General features: G+C 55.5%; 6 protein-coding genes across 6 annotated transcripts; 4 read left to right on the top strand and 2 right to left on the bottom strand.

Annotated features, from left to right (window-relative positions):
• Positions 1-777: 777 nt before the first annotated feature.
• Positions 778-2,285, top strand: PG986_009905 (uncharacterized protein; the record flags this gene model as incomplete). The annotated part of the gene is made up of 2 exons (XM_066846127.1): positions 778-926; positions 1,025-2,285. The coding sequence occupies 2 exons, from the start codon at positions 778-780 to the stop codon at positions 2,283-2,285; spliced, it is 1,410 nt and encodes a 469-aa protein (XP_066698525.1).
• A 1,532-nt stretch (positions 2,286-3,817) lies between these two features.
• Positions 3,818-5,357, bottom strand: PG986_009904 (RecQ family ATP-dependent DNA helicase; the record flags this gene model as incomplete). Its single annotated transcript, XM_066846126.1, has 3 exons — positions 3,818-4,972; positions 5,040-5,083; positions 5,153-5,357. The coding sequence occupies 3 exons, from the start codon at positions 5,355-5,357 to the stop codon at positions 3,818-3,820; spliced, it is 1,404 nt and encodes a 467-aa protein (XP_066698524.1).
• A 2,740-nt stretch (positions 5,358-8,097) lies between these two features.
• On the top strand, positions 8,098-11,192 carry PG986_009903 (RAM signaling pathway protein; the record flags this gene model as incomplete). The annotated part of the gene is made up of 4 exons (XM_066846125.1): positions 8,098-8,501; positions 8,588-8,699; positions 8,759-9,173; positions 9,196-11,192. The coding sequence occupies 4 exons, from the start codon at positions 8,098-8,100 to the stop codon at positions 11,190-11,192; spliced, it is 2,928 nt and encodes a 975-aa protein (XP_066698523.1).
• Positions 11,193-12,177: 985 nt separating this feature from the next.
• PG986_009902 (uncharacterized protein) lies at positions 12,178-13,566 on the top strand (the record flags this gene model as incomplete). The annotated part of the gene is made up of 1 exon (XM_066846124.1): positions 12,178-13,566. One exon carries the CDS (start codon positions 12,178-12,180, stop codon positions 13,564-13,566), a length of 1,389 nt encoding a protein of 462 aa, XP_066698522.1.
• A 7-nt stretch (positions 13,567-13,573) lies between these two features.
• Positions 13,574-13,882, top strand: PG986_009901 (uncharacterized protein; the record flags this gene model as incomplete). The annotated part of the gene is made up of 1 exon (XM_066846123.1): positions 13,574-13,882. The coding sequence occupies one exon, from the start codon at positions 13,574-13,576 to the stop codon at positions 13,880-13,882; it is 309 nt and encodes a 102-aa protein (XP_066698521.1).
• Positions 13,883-14,123: 241 nt separating this feature from the next.
• PG986_009900 (uncharacterized protein) lies at positions 14,124-15,177 on the bottom strand (the record flags this gene model as incomplete). Its single annotated transcript, XM_066846122.1, has 2 exons — positions 14,124-15,043; positions 15,141-15,177. The coding sequence occupies 2 exons, from the start codon at positions 15,175-15,177 to the stop codon at positions 14,124-14,126; spliced, it is 957 nt and encodes a 318-aa protein (XP_066698520.1).
• Between the last annotated feature and the right edge of the window lie 1,575 nt (positions 15,178-16,752).

The following is a 16,752-nucleotide window of genomic DNA, read 5'->3' as shown; positions in this document are numbered from 1 at the left end:
GCCAATCAACCCCACCAGAACTTAACCACGATTTGGAATCATTTGAAGCTACGACCGTTCCGAAGTCGATGCTAAGGTTAGAGCTGCTGCACTGAAGATTCTCTAGTCATTTTCATCGTCATACAATGGAAACCTCAACACCATACGCGATAGGAGCGGAACAGACGCCGCACTGCTGGTGTTCCCAAGCCCGACAGGGCCGACAGGGCCGACATGTGCTTAACAATCGATGCGGGGGCATGCGCATTAGTGACGGGCTGCCTTCTGGAAATTTCACCAGCGGTCGGCTTAGTCAAACCCTGAAAAACTGTCGTTGATCCAATTGGACAGCAGGCACCCAGCTCCTCCGAGATTCGAAGTTGAGTAATCACGAACGACAGCAGCCTCTGCAGGGAAACAGCGCTATTACAGATCAGGGTTTCCTGTTTCCAGCCAAGCCTCCTCGCCTGTGCTATCTTACATGCGCCTTCTTGCAACCAAGTGCTTACACAACTCCAAGCCAGCACCTTCATTTATAGATAAAGGACGTCTGTCAGTCACGTCATCCAGCTCTTGCCCCACCAAAGCCTCGGGCTGAGCTCCTGCACGTTTGCTATATTCGACATCCCTACATCCATACATAAGCCCTCACTCAGGCCCTGCGATTCTGGATAAATAGAGGAGTCAATGCAAGCTTTCGGCCTCTTCAGCAGAACCTCACTGGCGAGTACACGTACCAGAACAGCAACACTACGAATATCATCCCTTTCGAGACAGTTTTCCTCCACATCCCGCATCATGGCCCCCATATCCAAGGAGACGGACTACCTGGTCCTCGGTGGTGGAAGCGGCGGTTTGGCTTCCGCGCGCATGGCCGCCGGGAAGTTCGGAGCCAAGGCCATGATCATTGAGGGCGGCCGCCTGGGCGGCACCTGTGTCAACGTCGGGTATGTTGTGTCTCCGTTCGGAAACCCCGCGCTCTTCTTTACGCTCGTGAACAGGCCTGGTCGTTGCAGTGAGAAGGCTAACCCATGTGACTATACAGCTGCGTGCCCAAGAAGGTGACCTTCAACGCCGCCATGCTCGCCGAGATGATGCACGACGCCAAGGCCTACGGCTTTAGCGTGGAAGAGACCAAGCCCTTCGACTTCACCAGCTTCAAGCATAAGCGTGATGCGTACATCAAGCGTCTCAATGGCATCTACGAGCGGAACCTGAACAACGACCAGGTGGAATATGTCCGTGGCTGGGCGAAGCTGCTGAGCAAGAACGAGGTCGAGGTCACCATGGAGGACGGTGCCAAGGAGACGGTGCGCGCAAAGAAGATCCTCGTGGCCGTTGGCGGCAACCCCACGGCCTACCCGTCCGACATTCCCGGCTCCGATCTCGGCACCAACAGCGATGGCTTCTTCGACATTGAGACCCTGCCCAAGAAGGTCGCTCTGGTCGGTGCGGGTTACATCGCCGTCGAGTTCGCTGGCATGTTCAATGCGCTCGGCACTGAGACGCATCTGTTTATCCGTCACAAGACCTTCCTGCGCACCTTTGATCCCATGATCCAGGAGGGCGTGACCAACGAGTACGAGCGCTTGGGCGTACATCTGCACAAGGAGTCGAAGCAAACCAAGGTAGAGAAAGACAGCAACGGCAAGCTCACCATCCACTACTCGGATAGCAACGGCGAGGGCAAGCTCGACGGCGTCGATCACCTGATTTGGGCCATCGGCCGCACGCCGGCGACCCAGAACCTCGGCCTCGAGAACGCGGGCGTCAAGACCAACAATATGGGCCACATCATCGCCGACGACTTCCAGAACACCAACGTGGAGAACGTCTACGCCCTGGGCGATGTGTGCGGCAAGGCCGAGCTGACCCCCGTGGCCATTGCGGCCGGCCGCCGTCTGGCCGAGCGCCTTTTCGGCCCTGAGCAGTTCCGCACTGCGCACCTGGATTACACCAACATCCCCTCAGTGGTCTTCTCGCACCCGGAGGTCGGATCCATCGGCCTGTCCGAGCCCCAGGCCGAGGAGAAATATGGCAAGGACAACCTGAAGATCTACAAGACTAACTTCACGGCCATGTACTACGCCATGATGGAGCCCGAGCACAAGGCCCCGACCAAGTACAAGCTCATCTGCGCCGGGCCCGAGGAGAAGGTCGTCGGTCTGCACATCATGGGCCTCGGCAGCGGTGAAATGCTGCAGGGCTTCGGCGTCGCCATGAAGATGGGCGCAACCAAGAAGGACTTCGACTCGTGCGTCGCTATCCACCCGACCAGTGCTGAGGAGCTGGTCACGCTGAAATAGAGCGGAAGCGATGACGATGACGATGGCAATGACCAGCCCTTGCCCGTGCCCGCTACTGTCGCCGTAATAGCCACAGCCCCTCAGCAACCTCCACTTCCACCTCCTCCGCAGCAGCCTCCGCAACAACCTCCGCAACAACCTCCGCAACAACCTCCGCAACAACCTCCGCAGCAACCATTGCAACAGCCTCCTCAACAAGCCAATGGTAATTACAACACTGGTAACACTTATGTATTCGACGACGATGAGCCTTGGGTGCCACCTCGCAGTGTTGTACGTTCCCATTCCCCTGATACAAGGCAAGCGTTAGGGGAGCTCAGGACTCAGTTTGATAGTCTTTGGGGTCGCGAAGCTCAACGACGCGAATCTCGACGTCGTGATTCTCGACGTCGTGGATCTCAACATCATTAATTTCTGTGGCATTTCCAAAGTAGCGCTCCCGTAACCAGAAGAGCAACTTTGTAACTATTAAAGCGAGTGATTAGGGGATGGGGTTTCTTTGCAATACCAATAGGTGGGAGTAAGGATTCTATATAGCATATACACTTATCAGGGTGTTACATAAAAATAAAGCGAAGACATGGTTTATAGCGGCTTCTCACACCATTTTCCCCGTCGGCACCATAGTGAGACAACATGCATGCGTGATGAGAATAATAGGCTCGACGTAATCACTGTATGGGAACAAACCAAAGGCAATGCGGATGGGATGTATTAGACCAGCGCCGTTTTGGCCTCTTTCTTCTGACCTAAACTTCGTGTTGCTGGTTCCTTCCGGGGTAGTAGTAGTGACAACACTGGAACATGAACTTTTACTCACTTGGGATCTTGGTTACGGGCCTGCTATGAAATTTTGCCACAGACGACGATGGAGGAGTCGCTCACAGAACTCCCTCCATCATGGTACAAGATGGTGCACCCATGATGCTGCTTACAGCCGGCCTTGCGACCTCGAAGGTGTGAGAAGAGCTACTTTGGAGAGGTTTCTTGTGCGTATTATACAGTTTTCTTTGATCTATTTGGCACCAAGTTCGTTTTCGCCAATGTGCCGCCTCTTACACATATTCCATGCTGCTACTCCGAGAAGTGTATGCATATAGTCTGGAATCGGGCCCGGGTGATGATACCAAGGGGCGCATGATATATTTGAATTATACGAGGGCCTTTGTGAATGATCATGAAAATGTAGGAATACATCAGTTCAAAGGGGAGACTGCACGTACGAGTGAGTATTAATTTCCACACTACCCCGACCTTTTCTGGCAACGCCAGCTGCCAAGACCATTCCTACGTAACGTATCTCGTCATATATAAAGCCAGAGGTCTCCCGAGAACGAAATGTTACCATCCTGGACTCGTGTGACGGCTCGGTGGTAACACAGTTACCCGTTGCAGCCCGAGACATCTATCCATCCATTCCACAATCCAAGCTCATCATCATTCGTAGTACTACTGGGTCGCCCCTGTGAAGGCCAAGAGAAAAAGTCGATAGTGTGACTAACAAGATACCTACTATGTCCTTGTTTGTTTAATCATCCCAGTCCACCTCGTAAGCCCCCTCGCCCCCTCTGCGTCGAGACGAACTCCTCGCTAGCAAGGCCCATGTAGAAACGCCGCCGGAGATCCGTGGCATCTTTATGAAAGTCACAGGCGTAGTCGCACTCGGGGACCTCGGTCTCTCCAAAGTACTTGCAGATGAGGCGGTGGCGGCAGGCATCGACACTCTCGCAGTACTCAGCGAGGGCGCGGAGACTGTGTGCGCGGGCCCCGAAGTTGGCCGTCGCCGCGGCGCCACCACCACCGCCCCCCATGGCCTGGTTGCGGTCGCGCATGATCATGCTCGAAACCCGGTCGCGGTCTTCTCGCGAGTAGTACAGGAAGCAGTAGGCAGCCCTGCCGTCACGGCCGGCGCGGCCGGCTTCCTGGTAGTAGCCCTCGAAGGACTTGGGCAGGCGCCAATGGCACACGAAGCGCACGTTCATCTTGTCGATGCCCATGCCGAAGGCCGTCGTGGCGACGATGATGTCGTAGCCGGGCACATTTGAGACCCAGTTCGCGAGCGTCTTTTCCTTCATGTCCTTGGTCAACTTAGCGTGGAAGGGCTGAGCGCCCAGACCCTCGGCGCGCAGGGAGGCGGCGAGCGATTCGCATTCGTCGCGCGAGATGGTGTAGATGATGCCCGGGACGTTGTCGATGCGCTCACCTATCACTTCCAGTTCCGATTTGCGCTGATCCGCTTCGCGACGCTTGTATACGCTGCGGATCCACCTGATGAAGTCGCCAAGCCGCTGGTCGTCTTGGTCCTGCGTATACCTGATCTCAAGGTGCAGGTTCGGGCGGTGCGCCGTCATGGTGAAGCTCCGGAGCCGATTTGTATCCTTGTTCAGTCCCAGTGTGGAGAGTACATCCTTACGCACCGCCACATTGGCCGTCGCTGTCAGACACATGATGGGCACGTCGGCAAACGACTCCCGAAACCATTTCAGCAGCTTGAAGTCTTTGCGGAAGTCATGGCCCCATTCGGAGATGCAATGCGCCTCGTCGATAGCGATGCGGGCTAGCTCTTTCTGCTCATGGACGACCTTGAGCCGGTCGCGGAAGCGGTCTTGGGCACATAGTTCGGGTGTGACATAGAGCAGTCGAATGCGTGGATGCCCAGACTTCAAATCTTTGTAGATTTCGTCCCTCTCCGGGATAGGGGGTATTGCTGTTTAGCGAGCGGGCGTTGATATCGGCAGCTCGCAGTGCTTCCACCTGATTCATCATCAGGCTGAGCAACGGTGATATCACAATGGTGACTAGATCCCGTTCGGTTAGCCGGCAATGCTTGGAAATTTGGATCGCACGATTATCTGTGTGTAACTCACTGCCCTGGTCTATCACGGCGGGAAGCTGGAAGCACAGACTTTTCCCGAAGGAGGTTGCCGCCTGCACGAATACATCCTTCCCATCAAGTGCCGCTTGTATTATGTCGCGCTGCTGGGGCCTGAATTCGGTCTTGTTGAACTGTGACCGTAGCGTGAACTCGAGGTCTCGAATGACATAGGAGTTGGACCGCTTAAGGGGCGGCATCGTGAGGTGTGCAGGTGCGGGATCCTATTGGCTCATTGTACCCCAGGTCCCCATTGAAGTTGTTTCCTGCTGTGCTGCGACGCGACCCTCTGCATATCGAGATGGACGGGACGCTAGTGGGACTGGTAAAATGATGCCCTTCCTTGCCGTTCCCTCTGTTCCCTCTCGCTAGCAACGGCCAGAAGGGGATCTAGACTTGGGCCGGGGGGTAAGGGCCGAATCTGGCAGTCGGTGCGATGTCGATGTCTATTTTTGTGAACCCCCTATCCTTCTGTTCATCCTTCTCGAACAAAATCGAAGGTCTGAGCATGCAGGAAAGACCGGATGCCAAGCACCGAGTCGTGTTGCGCGACTCGAACTTGAGGGAGGATCCCACAATTGACTCCGGGTTGAGGCTGTGGAAAGAGAAAGGGCTTTCTTTTTTGGTGACAGACTGACAGCCTGCAGACAGATGGACGATGCTAGGACACAATTGCCGTGGGTTACAGCAGCCTAGGGAGCGTAGCTCTCGCGATGGGTCAGGCAGTCAGGGTCCTGGCTAAAACTCTCCTCTTCCGCGCCCGCTTCCTCCTATCCAAGGGGCCATTCAGCGTGTGTAACCCTATCAAGGCGAAGAATGATTCCAAAGATGGGCCGCGGTCGGTAGAGCTATGGTCGCACAGTTAACAAGATCCATGAGGCTTCAGGTATTAGGGCCCAATTTGTTTGGTGGGCCTGAGGTGATGTTGCTGGTTGCCCTTAGCAATGACTGGCTGCTGGACAACTTCAGATGGGCGATGGTGCTGGGGGCGGACATACCCTGACGGGAATAACTCGAGCAGATCTTGGGAGGTTGCAGAACGTGTTTCAACAAGATTCGACTGCCCGGCACGTGAGCAGCAATCGTGATGCAAGTCAAGAGGTTTCTGAGGTCATCGATAGCCTCGTGTCTGCTCGTCGTTCCCCATTTTGTCGCGTGGGATACCGTGTGCCTTGCATTTGCACTTAACCCGTCTGGTTTTGGCGCAGTGCGTGTACATAAGGTACGGGCGCTGCAAGTAGGGGTAGCACGTCTAGCGAAGACTTGGTACCCCTGTGTTCGCCGCTTTTCCCCTACTCCCTTCCAAGCTAGTGGCCTGGTAGGGCATGGGCCAGCAGCCGGCCTGCCTGCCAGGTACCGCTAAGGGAAAACTTGTAGCGGCCAACAGGAATGGCGGCAGGGCGAGCTGGCGAGCTTGGCTACAGCCTGGCAGCAGGAAAAGCGGCAAACACTAACAACAATAAGCAAAGCCTAGCAAGCCTGGCAAGCCTGGCAGCAGCCAGCAGCCATTCAGAAGCCGGAAGGACGTTCAACCAGTACACGAGACAAGACAATCGAAGCAAGCATCGACCCAAGACAGCCCGAGCACGGCAATCCATCAATCACCACTGGATGATTCGACAAGGTTTGGTTCACCGACCACAGCCTGGTCAGTTCCCCCCCAGCCACTGATATCGACAAGCGACAACTTGCAACATTGATTTGATCTGAAGACTGGAGAGGAAGTGTCTGAAAAGTCCCGGACGCCTGTTGTCTTTCTTTGGTGGGGGTGAAGTGTAGACAGAGCCGGACGGAGAGGGAGAGGGAGAGAAAGCGTTGAACATTGAGCATTTCGCTTCCTATCAACCCAACCGGCAAGTCTGCTCGAGCCTCTCTTTGGTCAGTCTTACGCGGCAAACACTACAAAGAGAAAGCGCCCCCTTTACCAGAACACAAGAGGGTTGCAATACCCCCCTGTCCACCTATTCACCTCGGCGATTATCGCTTTTTTTTTTTTTTTTTTTTTTTTACCTTGTCATGCTCTCTGCCCCCTGGCGATTGTCACTGCTCTTCTGCGGCCCAGGCCCCAAACCTCGAAATCCCGTCTCCAACGGTCCAACCCGACCACTTTATTGTATACAAGCGGACAGGTACACACAGCCTAGCACCTAGGTAGACAGACAGCCTAACAACAGCGCAGACAGAGAGCCGGCTGGGGTGTCATCCCTCTCCACCCAACCTTGCACCACCATCAACCCAACCCAATCCAGCCGGCCCAGGGTGTCGTCGCACTGGATCCGCCATTGTCGCCGCCCGTTGTAACCTTTATCAGAACCCTCGACCGACCGTGTTTCAACTGTCTGCCCTCTGGCGCCCTCGTCGCCAAGAAACATTTGTCCCTTGAAAGCGAAACTTCGACATTCTTTTTCTCGTTCCTGTTTCTCTCCGGCTGCTAAACCTTGCACCTCGAAACACCGTGACGGCTCGTGGCTTTCTGATTTGACCGACCTACGACTCGTTTTCTGAATACGGCTGTCAGCTATCCACCCTCTTTCTCGCCGCTGCAGCAGCTTCTTTGTTCCTGCTGCCGCTTCGGTCGGTCGCATTGCCCCCCAGGAGCCATCCCCACGGCATATTCCTGCCATGACGATCTCGACATCTTGCTGAACCCACTCGATTCTCAAACTCAATTGGCCCGAACTTCTTCGGCATAATCCCCCGAGACGCAGCTTGAGCCTTGCCCAGCACCCATCAGGGCCCCAAGCCTGAAACTGAGAATTGATCTTCCGATTGTCGTGTCAGATACCCAGTCGGCTCGAAGAAAGGGCAATCTCCTTGCATTCGAACCTTTCCAAGCCTCGGATCAGTCGTCTGATCTGCGATAGCGATAAAGGGAGAGGACAAATAATTCAGCGCGGGTTGGCGAACAGCGCCGACTCCCTTTGCTAGATGTCTTCGATGATGGGCATGGGAGGAATGGGAACTGCCGTCCTTCCACAGCAACCTTCCTCTTCGTCTTCTCGAGGCTTGCCTGCGAATCCCGCCCAGGGCGTCCGACGGCTACAGAATTCTCTGTCCAACATGCCACCTCCTCCGCCCATACCTCCACAATACCACACGCCGAATGGTTCGACTTCGTACGGCTCGGGAGGCCTGACCGCCTCGGCGCCTTTGTCTGCTGGCCAGGTCATATCACTCGCCCGCGAAGCGATGAAAGATGCTCTGCAACACAACGAATCCCAAGCGGCCGAGGCCAGCGGTGTCAGCAACGAACTGAAGCCCGGTGTCACGATTGATCTGAGTCGGAAGAACATCCAAGACTTGCCCGAAGAGGTTGTTGATATCATCAAGAATGAATTAGAAAGGTGAGCGAGCGAGTGCCCTCTGACTAATTGCTACCCAATTGTCGAGAGCATCTGCTGACAGAAGAGTCATTCAACCACATAAACAGACTTGCACTTTCCCACAACAAATTGTTCTCTTTTCCGCAGAGGTTCTCTGAGTGCACATCTCTTCGATATCTCAATGTTAGGAACAACTATATCAAGGAGTTCCCATTGCCAGTAAGCAGCTGCCCATACTACACATTTTAGCGAAAAAGGGTAGCTAATACCGCATGCAGCTGTGCGACCTCAAGTCGCTGGAGATTCTGGATCTTGGTAGAAACAAGATCCGAGTCCTACCACCGGATATCGCAAAGTTGACATCTTTGAAGGTGCTGGCAGTGCAGAAGAATCGCATAGAGGAACTGCCACTCTGCTTGGCTGATATGGTATCACTGCAAGTCCTCAAACTAGATGGCAACAATATTTCATTCCCGCCAAGGGAGGTCCTGCAGGTTCAAGCGAGCAGTCCGCCAAACGAAGGCTTTCTGAAGGAGAGCGAAGTTACCGAAGTCACAGTGACTGCACACATCAAGCGGTACTTGAGACAGAAAATCTACGAGAATGCGGAAAGGAATGCCGAGTTGGAAAATGGTGGCGACGAGGCCAGCGACAACGTTGAGACTCCACGGGGTCCTTTGAAGCGTGTCGTCAGTGGACGCTTCCCCTATAAAAGTGAATGGCATCGATGCTCTCGAGATGCGGTCCCCCAACATGCCCCGGCCGCCACCGATACCCTCGCGGTCACACGCTCGAGGGCTGTCTCAGCAGAACACAGCCATGCGCCGCCCTGGCATCATGCCATTGACCATAGGAAACCCCAACGAGCGCCTTCGATCAAACAGTGAGACATTGTTGCAAGCCTCAAGGGCAGAGCGCCCTGCGGATCGGCATAAGCGGATGGCCCTCGTCTCTAAAAGGGCCAACGAGCTGGGCACACTTGACGAAACGCAGGCAAATAACCGCTTCAGTCACTATCGGGGATTGAGTCACGGCTCGTCTATGCAGGGAAACCTCAACACAAACATGGGGTCGGTGATCAGCCCCAACAGCCCCGCCGAACCTCTGCTGCAGCGACCCAACTATGTTCGTCGCTTGTCGGTATTACCGGAGCAGCGACGAGAATCCAAGGTGCTTGACCCGATCCTTGAGTCCGCCAAGGGTATACTTTACTCCATCTTCCAGATTCACCCGATGATACAGCTGTTCACCCGGCTAACCAACGACGGTACCCCGAAACGCTCAAGTCTCGAGATTGTGTTCTTTAACACAGAATCCCACGTCTTGGAACTTGAGCACGAGATTTCGAAGCACGAGAATGCCATGAACCAGGATGGCTATGCCCGCCGAGAAAACGAAAACGTCCAGAGGGCGGTCCTCACGCTCATCAATGCCTACAGCCACGTATGCTCGCTCTTGATTAATAACATGGACATGATCGTCGATAATGCGGATCCCAGGTATATTCGCACTATGATGATGTGCCTCTTCAACAGCATTATGGAGCTCCGTGTTACTGCTAATGAGGCGTTGGTCGGCTTCTCGGGCCACCCCAAGAGCTTTGAACCGCGCGGACTAGGGCCAAACAATACCCTCAAGCCGCACTCTCGGGAGCCTTCGATGACACCGACTGCGAACCGCCCTGGCCCCGCCTCGATTCCCCGTTCGCGGCCCAGCAACTACGCCCACAACCCAAGCAATCTTCGCGTGTCGACGGACGTAGGAGGGCCGTACATCAACGGAAGCGGACGGACTGCTACGATTACTTCGGCAACGCCTCGTTCGGGCGAGTCCTTTGTGTCCACGAGCACCGATGGCCGTTTTACTGGCGATGTCACTATGGAGGAGCGCCATTTTGAGAAGATATTCTTGTCACTCTCGAAATCCACGGAACTGATTATGCGGACGCTGCCCAACTTCAACACGCAGTTCAACCTCGGCCTCCGCAACGCCAGGGCGCAACGGGCTCCGGAACATGTTCAAAACTACTGGAAGATGTTGATTTCGCGGTGCAGTCATAGCATACAGCAAACGGATCTGCTCAAGAACCGCCTTTCTTCCATCAAACTGAAGGAGCCCGGAGTCCGAACAGATCCACTGTTCTGGAGCTATTGCAAGAGCTTCATCGATGCATGGGCGGAATACGGACAGACGTTGCGCATGTCGATCGACCAAGTGTCCCTGTCCATGGACGTCCGAACCCGGCTGAGGCCGGTGCAGCTGAGCATTAAGGAGTCGACACAGCTCATCGTATCTTCGCCATGGGCGTATCTTTTCCGCCAGGCTGGTTATCTGCATGATGGGCATAATTACTATTCGCCCAATCACTCGTCCAGCAGCTCGTCTGTTTCTCAGATGCAGCTGCCCGTCACGCCCCAGAGCGCTGCACTGGGCCCGGCGGTCCAGGCCACGGTGCCATCGACGCCCCAGAGCGCGTCGTTCGACAGGGCTTTCAACGGCAATGTTTTCGAGCGAGCTGACGCGCTGATTTCCATGGGCGGCCTGCACCTGTCCCGCACGGGGACGATGAATAGCTCCACCACGTCGCTAAACTCGATATCCTCGATGGATGGCGGCCCTTACGCGGCCGCTAATGCGATGCTGTCACCTAATGGCGACAGCGACCCCAGACCGTTCAGAAGGAATGGCAGCGGAAGCAGGCCCGCATTCTAACTGGGCTAGCTACGGATACCCAAAATGATAGGCTATTGCTCACGATATCGGGTCTGGTACCGCTGCTGCTACTTATCTGATCTGATGCAAATGCCCGCAAGCTGCGGGCTCAGGCATCTTTATGCGCAGGACTAAGCAGTCACAGGCGCCTATGGCTTACTTAAAATGTACCACCAATGGGGAAAGGAGCCTTTTGGCTTATGATATCCTAGATAAAGGTTGTATAGTTCCGTCTACAAGAACGAGGGCGGTAAAAGCGGTACACGTGGGAAAACACGGTTTTGATTTTTGTTGCTTTGCTTCTGTACACACACATGTGGCATTGAGATGATGCCTGGAGTCTTGGGTTTTGGGAACCCCAGGGGTCCCCCACGTTCTGGCGTTACTATATTTATGTTTCTTGCTGCTGAAAGTTGTCTCTCCCTCCGCATGGCATGGCATGGCGTGGCGTGGCATTTGGGCTGGCGTCGAAATCTTTTGGGAGGTTCACTGTTTTGGACCTTTGACTTGGACTATGTAAAGCGAGTATTGTAATGTTTCAATAGATGACCTTAGCGAGAGGAGTGAGTGAATGAACGACAGAAAAAACAATACAGAGAGAGATGCATCGACTGCCTTACCATGAAGATAATCGCCCAAGTTTGGATATACGTGAATAATAAGCGAAAGAATAGATCTCGAATACTTCGTATCTGAAAGTCCATGCATGTCACAGAACTGCACGCATAGCTATGCGTTGATTCTCAGGTTGTCCTGAAAACAGCTGACACAGGCTGTCAAATTTGATGTTGACCCCTCCTCCAAACTGGGAAAGCAAACCAACCGCCAGCATTTCAGGCGACCAGCACGTCACAATCTCATCTCTGCAAAACACGTCAAGCCAACTCGATACACAAGCCGGCTTAGAGTGGATTTTGCATCATCACCAAAGAGCCACTTCTCTGGCCTTACAGCTGGACTGGAGGAGTCAAACCCCGCGACCGCCATGTCGACCTCCGCTGCTGCAGGCCCATCATCCACCCCCGCACCGCCGGGCCCGAAATCTGCGGCGGGCGTAACCACGTCGGTCTCGGCCGCGACGGCGTTCGGGTCCAAACCCATCGCCATGCCGCCGTCGTCGTCTACCAGTGGCGCGGCGGCCGAGCCCGAGAATAACGCGGCTGCTTCTGCTTCGGCTCCTGTGGCTTCTTCTTCGTATACGCATGCGGCCGCTTCTTCACCGCTCTCGCCCCTCTCGCCGCGCACGTCCATGGCCCAGGCCAAGGCGACGACGGTGACCGCCTCGGGCACGACGAGCATCCCGTCTCCGTCCTCTACTACGGCCGGCATCCTGCCCAGCCCGGCGCTGTCCTCGCCTTCGTTCCCGCCCTATGCCACTTCTTCCTCGTCGCGGGCGGCGGGGCCTTCCGGCACCGCTGGGGTATCGCAGCAGCAACAGCAGCAGACGCCGAGGTCGCACACTGGTCCACCCCCCAGCAGCAGCACCGGCCAAGCCACAGGAAGTCGAGGACCAGCACCTCCCAGCACCACCACCAGCACCACCACCAACATCACCAGCAACACCAATACCAGTTCCAACATGCACCCCTTACACGCCCACCTCCCCTCCACCACCACCACCCTCCACATGACCGAAGCCCGCGACGCCCTCGTGGCGACCATGTCGAACCTCTTCGACGCGGAGCTGCAATCGCGCGCCTCCTTGTTACACTCCAACGCCACGCAGCTCTCGCGCCAAGAGACCGACGTCGCCAAGGCGACCGAGGCGCTGCGCAAGGAGAACGACAAGCTCGCGAAAGTGGCGCGCGACGCGGGAAGGCGCATCAAGGAGACGGGGAATGTGCAGAACTGGGCCGAGGTGCTGGAGCGGGACTTCTTGGTGCTGGAGGAGACGCTGCGGTTGGCGCGGGAGGGGGATAGTGACGACGGGGAGAGCGAGGGGGGGTATTCGAGCAGTGGGAGTGGGAGTTACTGGAGCGGGAGCGGGAGTGAGGGCGAGGGGAGCGAGAAGGGGGGAAGAAGGGGAGGGGGGAGTCGGAGGGCGAGTTTGGACAGGGGGAGGGAAGAGGGGGCTGCGGTGGCGGCGAAAGTGGCGGGGAAGAAAGCGAGTACCACCAAGCCGCTTGACGATGGGGGCCCGGTCGGGGCGGTGAATGACATGGCAATCGACGATGCTGTTGGCGCCGACGCTGGCGTCGGGCCGTCAGCAACTGGGAAGACAGTTGAGGAAGTCGTGGTTCAAGATGGCAGCACCGCCAAGGGGGCTGATGGCAAACCTCCAACGGCTATCGACGTGGATATGAACGACTCTCCAGGGACCCCCGCTGCCGCTTCTGCTACCCCCTGGCCCCAGTGGCAAATATATTGGCGATGATCATGAAATGGAAGGAAACGACGGCCCCTTTTCCCACGTCGACAACGCTATCGAGGCCAGTATCCGGGAGGCCATGGCTACCAGCATGCACGATGACCCGAGGGCAGCGGTAGCGCGCTCCGAGACGACGCTCGAAGGCGGTTCGACGTCGAGCGTGCACAGGAAGGCCAAAGAGATAGCCGATTATGACAAGATGGACCTGGATGCGTCCGAGAGGAGTTTTCCTTCGACGGGCCGGACCCTGTCTCGGGAGAGCGTCAGCGTCAGCGATGTGGCCAGTGGTACAGGGCCGCCCCCTCCACCAGCAGCCGCATAGGGGCGAGGGTCGTATTCTAGTAGGACAGAGCGATACAGAATCATGGAGTACATGTGATGATTTGTGAGTTTATATATATTCATCTATAGAACGCCAGGATAGTTTTATCTAGCATTCCTAACACCCCTTTTGAACATCCATCCCCGTCTAAACTACCCGATCGTGTTGATGTGTACATCGTTAACCGTAAGTATTGGCAGTAAGCGAAGCAACCATGGTCCTATTCCATGGAATACCCATTTTACAGAAGGCCGGGAAGCATGACGAATCGCTTCTTCTTGTACTTGTCGCCAAACTCCTTGCGATAGGCCCGCTCCTTGCCCTTGCCCCAGGTGTACATGTACATGGAACCGAGAGAAATGAAGAGTGCGACGGAGGGCGAGCGACTGATGAGGATGACTCCGATCCAGGAGAGAATCTCGTACATGTAGTTGGGGCTGGTCACGAGCTCGAAACCCAGACCGCGGGGGATCTGTCTCTCGGTTCCACCGGGGCTGCGCAGGGAGGACAGGTAGTAGTGGACGCGGAAGTTCATGAACTCGCCAAAGCAGTAGAGAGCCAGGCCGAGGGCGTCAATGGACAGGTTCTCGGCCTTGGCGGCGGGCGAGAAGGGGGCGTAGACCTCGAGGGCGGCCAGCAGACCGGCGACGGCCCAGTAGAAGAAGGAGTTGCGGAACACGTTGAAGGCGGGCATGGTGCTGGCCGAGAACTTGTGGATGAAGGCCGTCTCGAACTCGCGCTTCAGGAAGTGCAGCATGACGCAGGCGAAGGTGATCCGCTGCGAGACCGACAGGTCGCCGCCATTGTAGTTGGGCACCGGGACAAAGTCCTTGACGTACGGGTACAGGGCGGGGTAGATGTAGTTGCGCAGGCCGAAGAAGATGGGGTGGAAGAGCAGCGGGCCGAAGTATTCAATCAGGAAGACGGTGCGCCATGCCAGCTGAGGGCCGAGATCCTTGACCAGGAGCTCGTCGAGCTTGAGGTCGCTCAGCAGGGCCTTGCGGTCCTTGAGGGTCTTGTTGGTAGTCGGGTCGAAGAGGCCAATGCGGTTGTGGTCGCTGACGCCGGCCTTGCTGGCGATGGCGATTTTGGCGTCCTCGACATTGGCGGTGCTGGGCAGGTCGAGAGAGGCGGGGAGTCTCTTGATGGCCTGTTTGCGTGCTGTAGTGTCGAGGGCATGTCAGTACCAATTCGTCTATGCGCAATGTCATGGTCATGCATGCATGTCACGTCGACGACCACAGGGCTGGGAACTTACACCTGTTAGTCAGCTTGACAGTGAGGTCGGCTGCCATGTTGGAGCTTTCGGGGTCCTGGGTGGGAACCTTCTCGTCTTCTTGGGATGAGGGAGGGATGGGAGAGGATCAAAAAGACAACATTGAAGACAAGGATTGAGAGTGTAAAGCTCTGAACCCGCAGTCAGTCTGGCCTTAGCTGTTAGGTTAGTCCCCTGCTCTGATTGCACAAGCCGGCGGGAGATCCGCCAACAATTGAGAAAGTCAAGAAGTGGAGTGGGAGAAATGGCGTTATGTAATCAATCTCAATCAATCTCGCCTCAATGTTCCGCAGCTAGGTTAGATTCGTCTCCGTATCTCAGTTGACGGGTGGAAATGATAGAAGTCACTTTCAAGCTTGTAAAAGTGGTGCTAAGAAAATGTCCGATTCCTCGGATAGTATAGCACAACACTGAAAATATTCCTTTTAAACTATATCAGGCTCTACAAAGGGACAAAGGGTCCTCACCAGGTAAAGTGAGTGTACATGCTTGAGGAACCCAGAACCCAGGTTCTGCCCAGGGTCCGCTACAGAAGGGGAAATACCACTACACATGTACCAAAATACAGCTTGGGCTTGAGCTTGGACGCGCCTTCCCGCATCCTTGGCAGGGATCCTGTAAGTGGCTGGACCCCGGCCGTTGCATCGTGACCCTGTATTCAACTAAGCCATCTCGTACGCCTATCCCCATTCAAATAAGTGAAATGTATACCTAATGCAGACTGGCCGTCTTGTGCAGCCTCTATACCACCAGTACTGCCTCTGTTTGTATTCGTCTTACCAACATTGCGAAGAGAAATGATACATAGAATGTGCAAAACCTGACACGTTTCTGTTTGCTTTCTTTTGCTTTCTGTTGCTCCCCACCCAGTGATCTCGCTACGGAAAGCACGACTGATGTTGCTAGTCTAGCGCCGGTACTGACCAAAGTCACGTCGTCACCTTACATCCGTTCGAGGTTGGCACACTTCTCTGAATGTAGGCTTGGGGCGCCGTCTATATCCCCTTCGTGATGATACTCAGTACATCAATGCCCTTACTTCGTGTTCTATTTCCCTATTTCCTCTTTCGCCCCTTCCCGCCCTTCCCCAGCTGTCAGCTGACTCAGCTGACCAGAATATCATCGAAACCTGTACACCAAACCCCCGATCATGCCCATCATAAGGATCCTTTTTCAGGCCTTTGTCTCAGCCCAGGCCTCCAGACCCCTCTCCTGGATGACTACTTCGCACTTGTGATTGGGTCTATAGCGCCACTGGCTGGGTGAGGGTGCGAGCCGACTTGCTTTTAGGACATGGGCCGGGCCATAGCTATCTCACCATCCTCCTGCAATTGGTCCACCAGGCTGTGATAAGCCCTTTTCGCCCTGTTTCACACCGGGATTGTCCTCTCGTAGGCCTAGGGCTTCGCTGCTAGAGCCAAAGGAAGTACACCGGAAGGCAGGCCACCAGCATGATCTGTATTCTAAGGTTCCATGACTGAGGAACACACCGCGGTGATCACTCTCGAGGGGAATGCTGCACCTTGGGGGCTGAGTAAGGGTCAGCTGGGCCCACCACCAAGGTGTGCCTCGTATGGAGGCCAGACCCTCGCCG

This window comes from Apiospora aurea (genome assembly GCF_038362705.1).
Source record: "Apiospora aurea strain CBS 24483 chromosome Unknown utg000006l_segment0_segment0, whole genome shotgun sequence".
Classification (NCBI taxonomy): domain Eukaryota; kingdom Fungi; phylum Ascomycota; class Sordariomycetes; order Amphisphaeriales; family Apiosporaceae; genus Apiospora; species Apiospora aurea.
The sequence above is the reverse complement of the archived record's forward strand: the minus strand, read 5'-3'. Positions and strand labels throughout refer to the sequence as shown.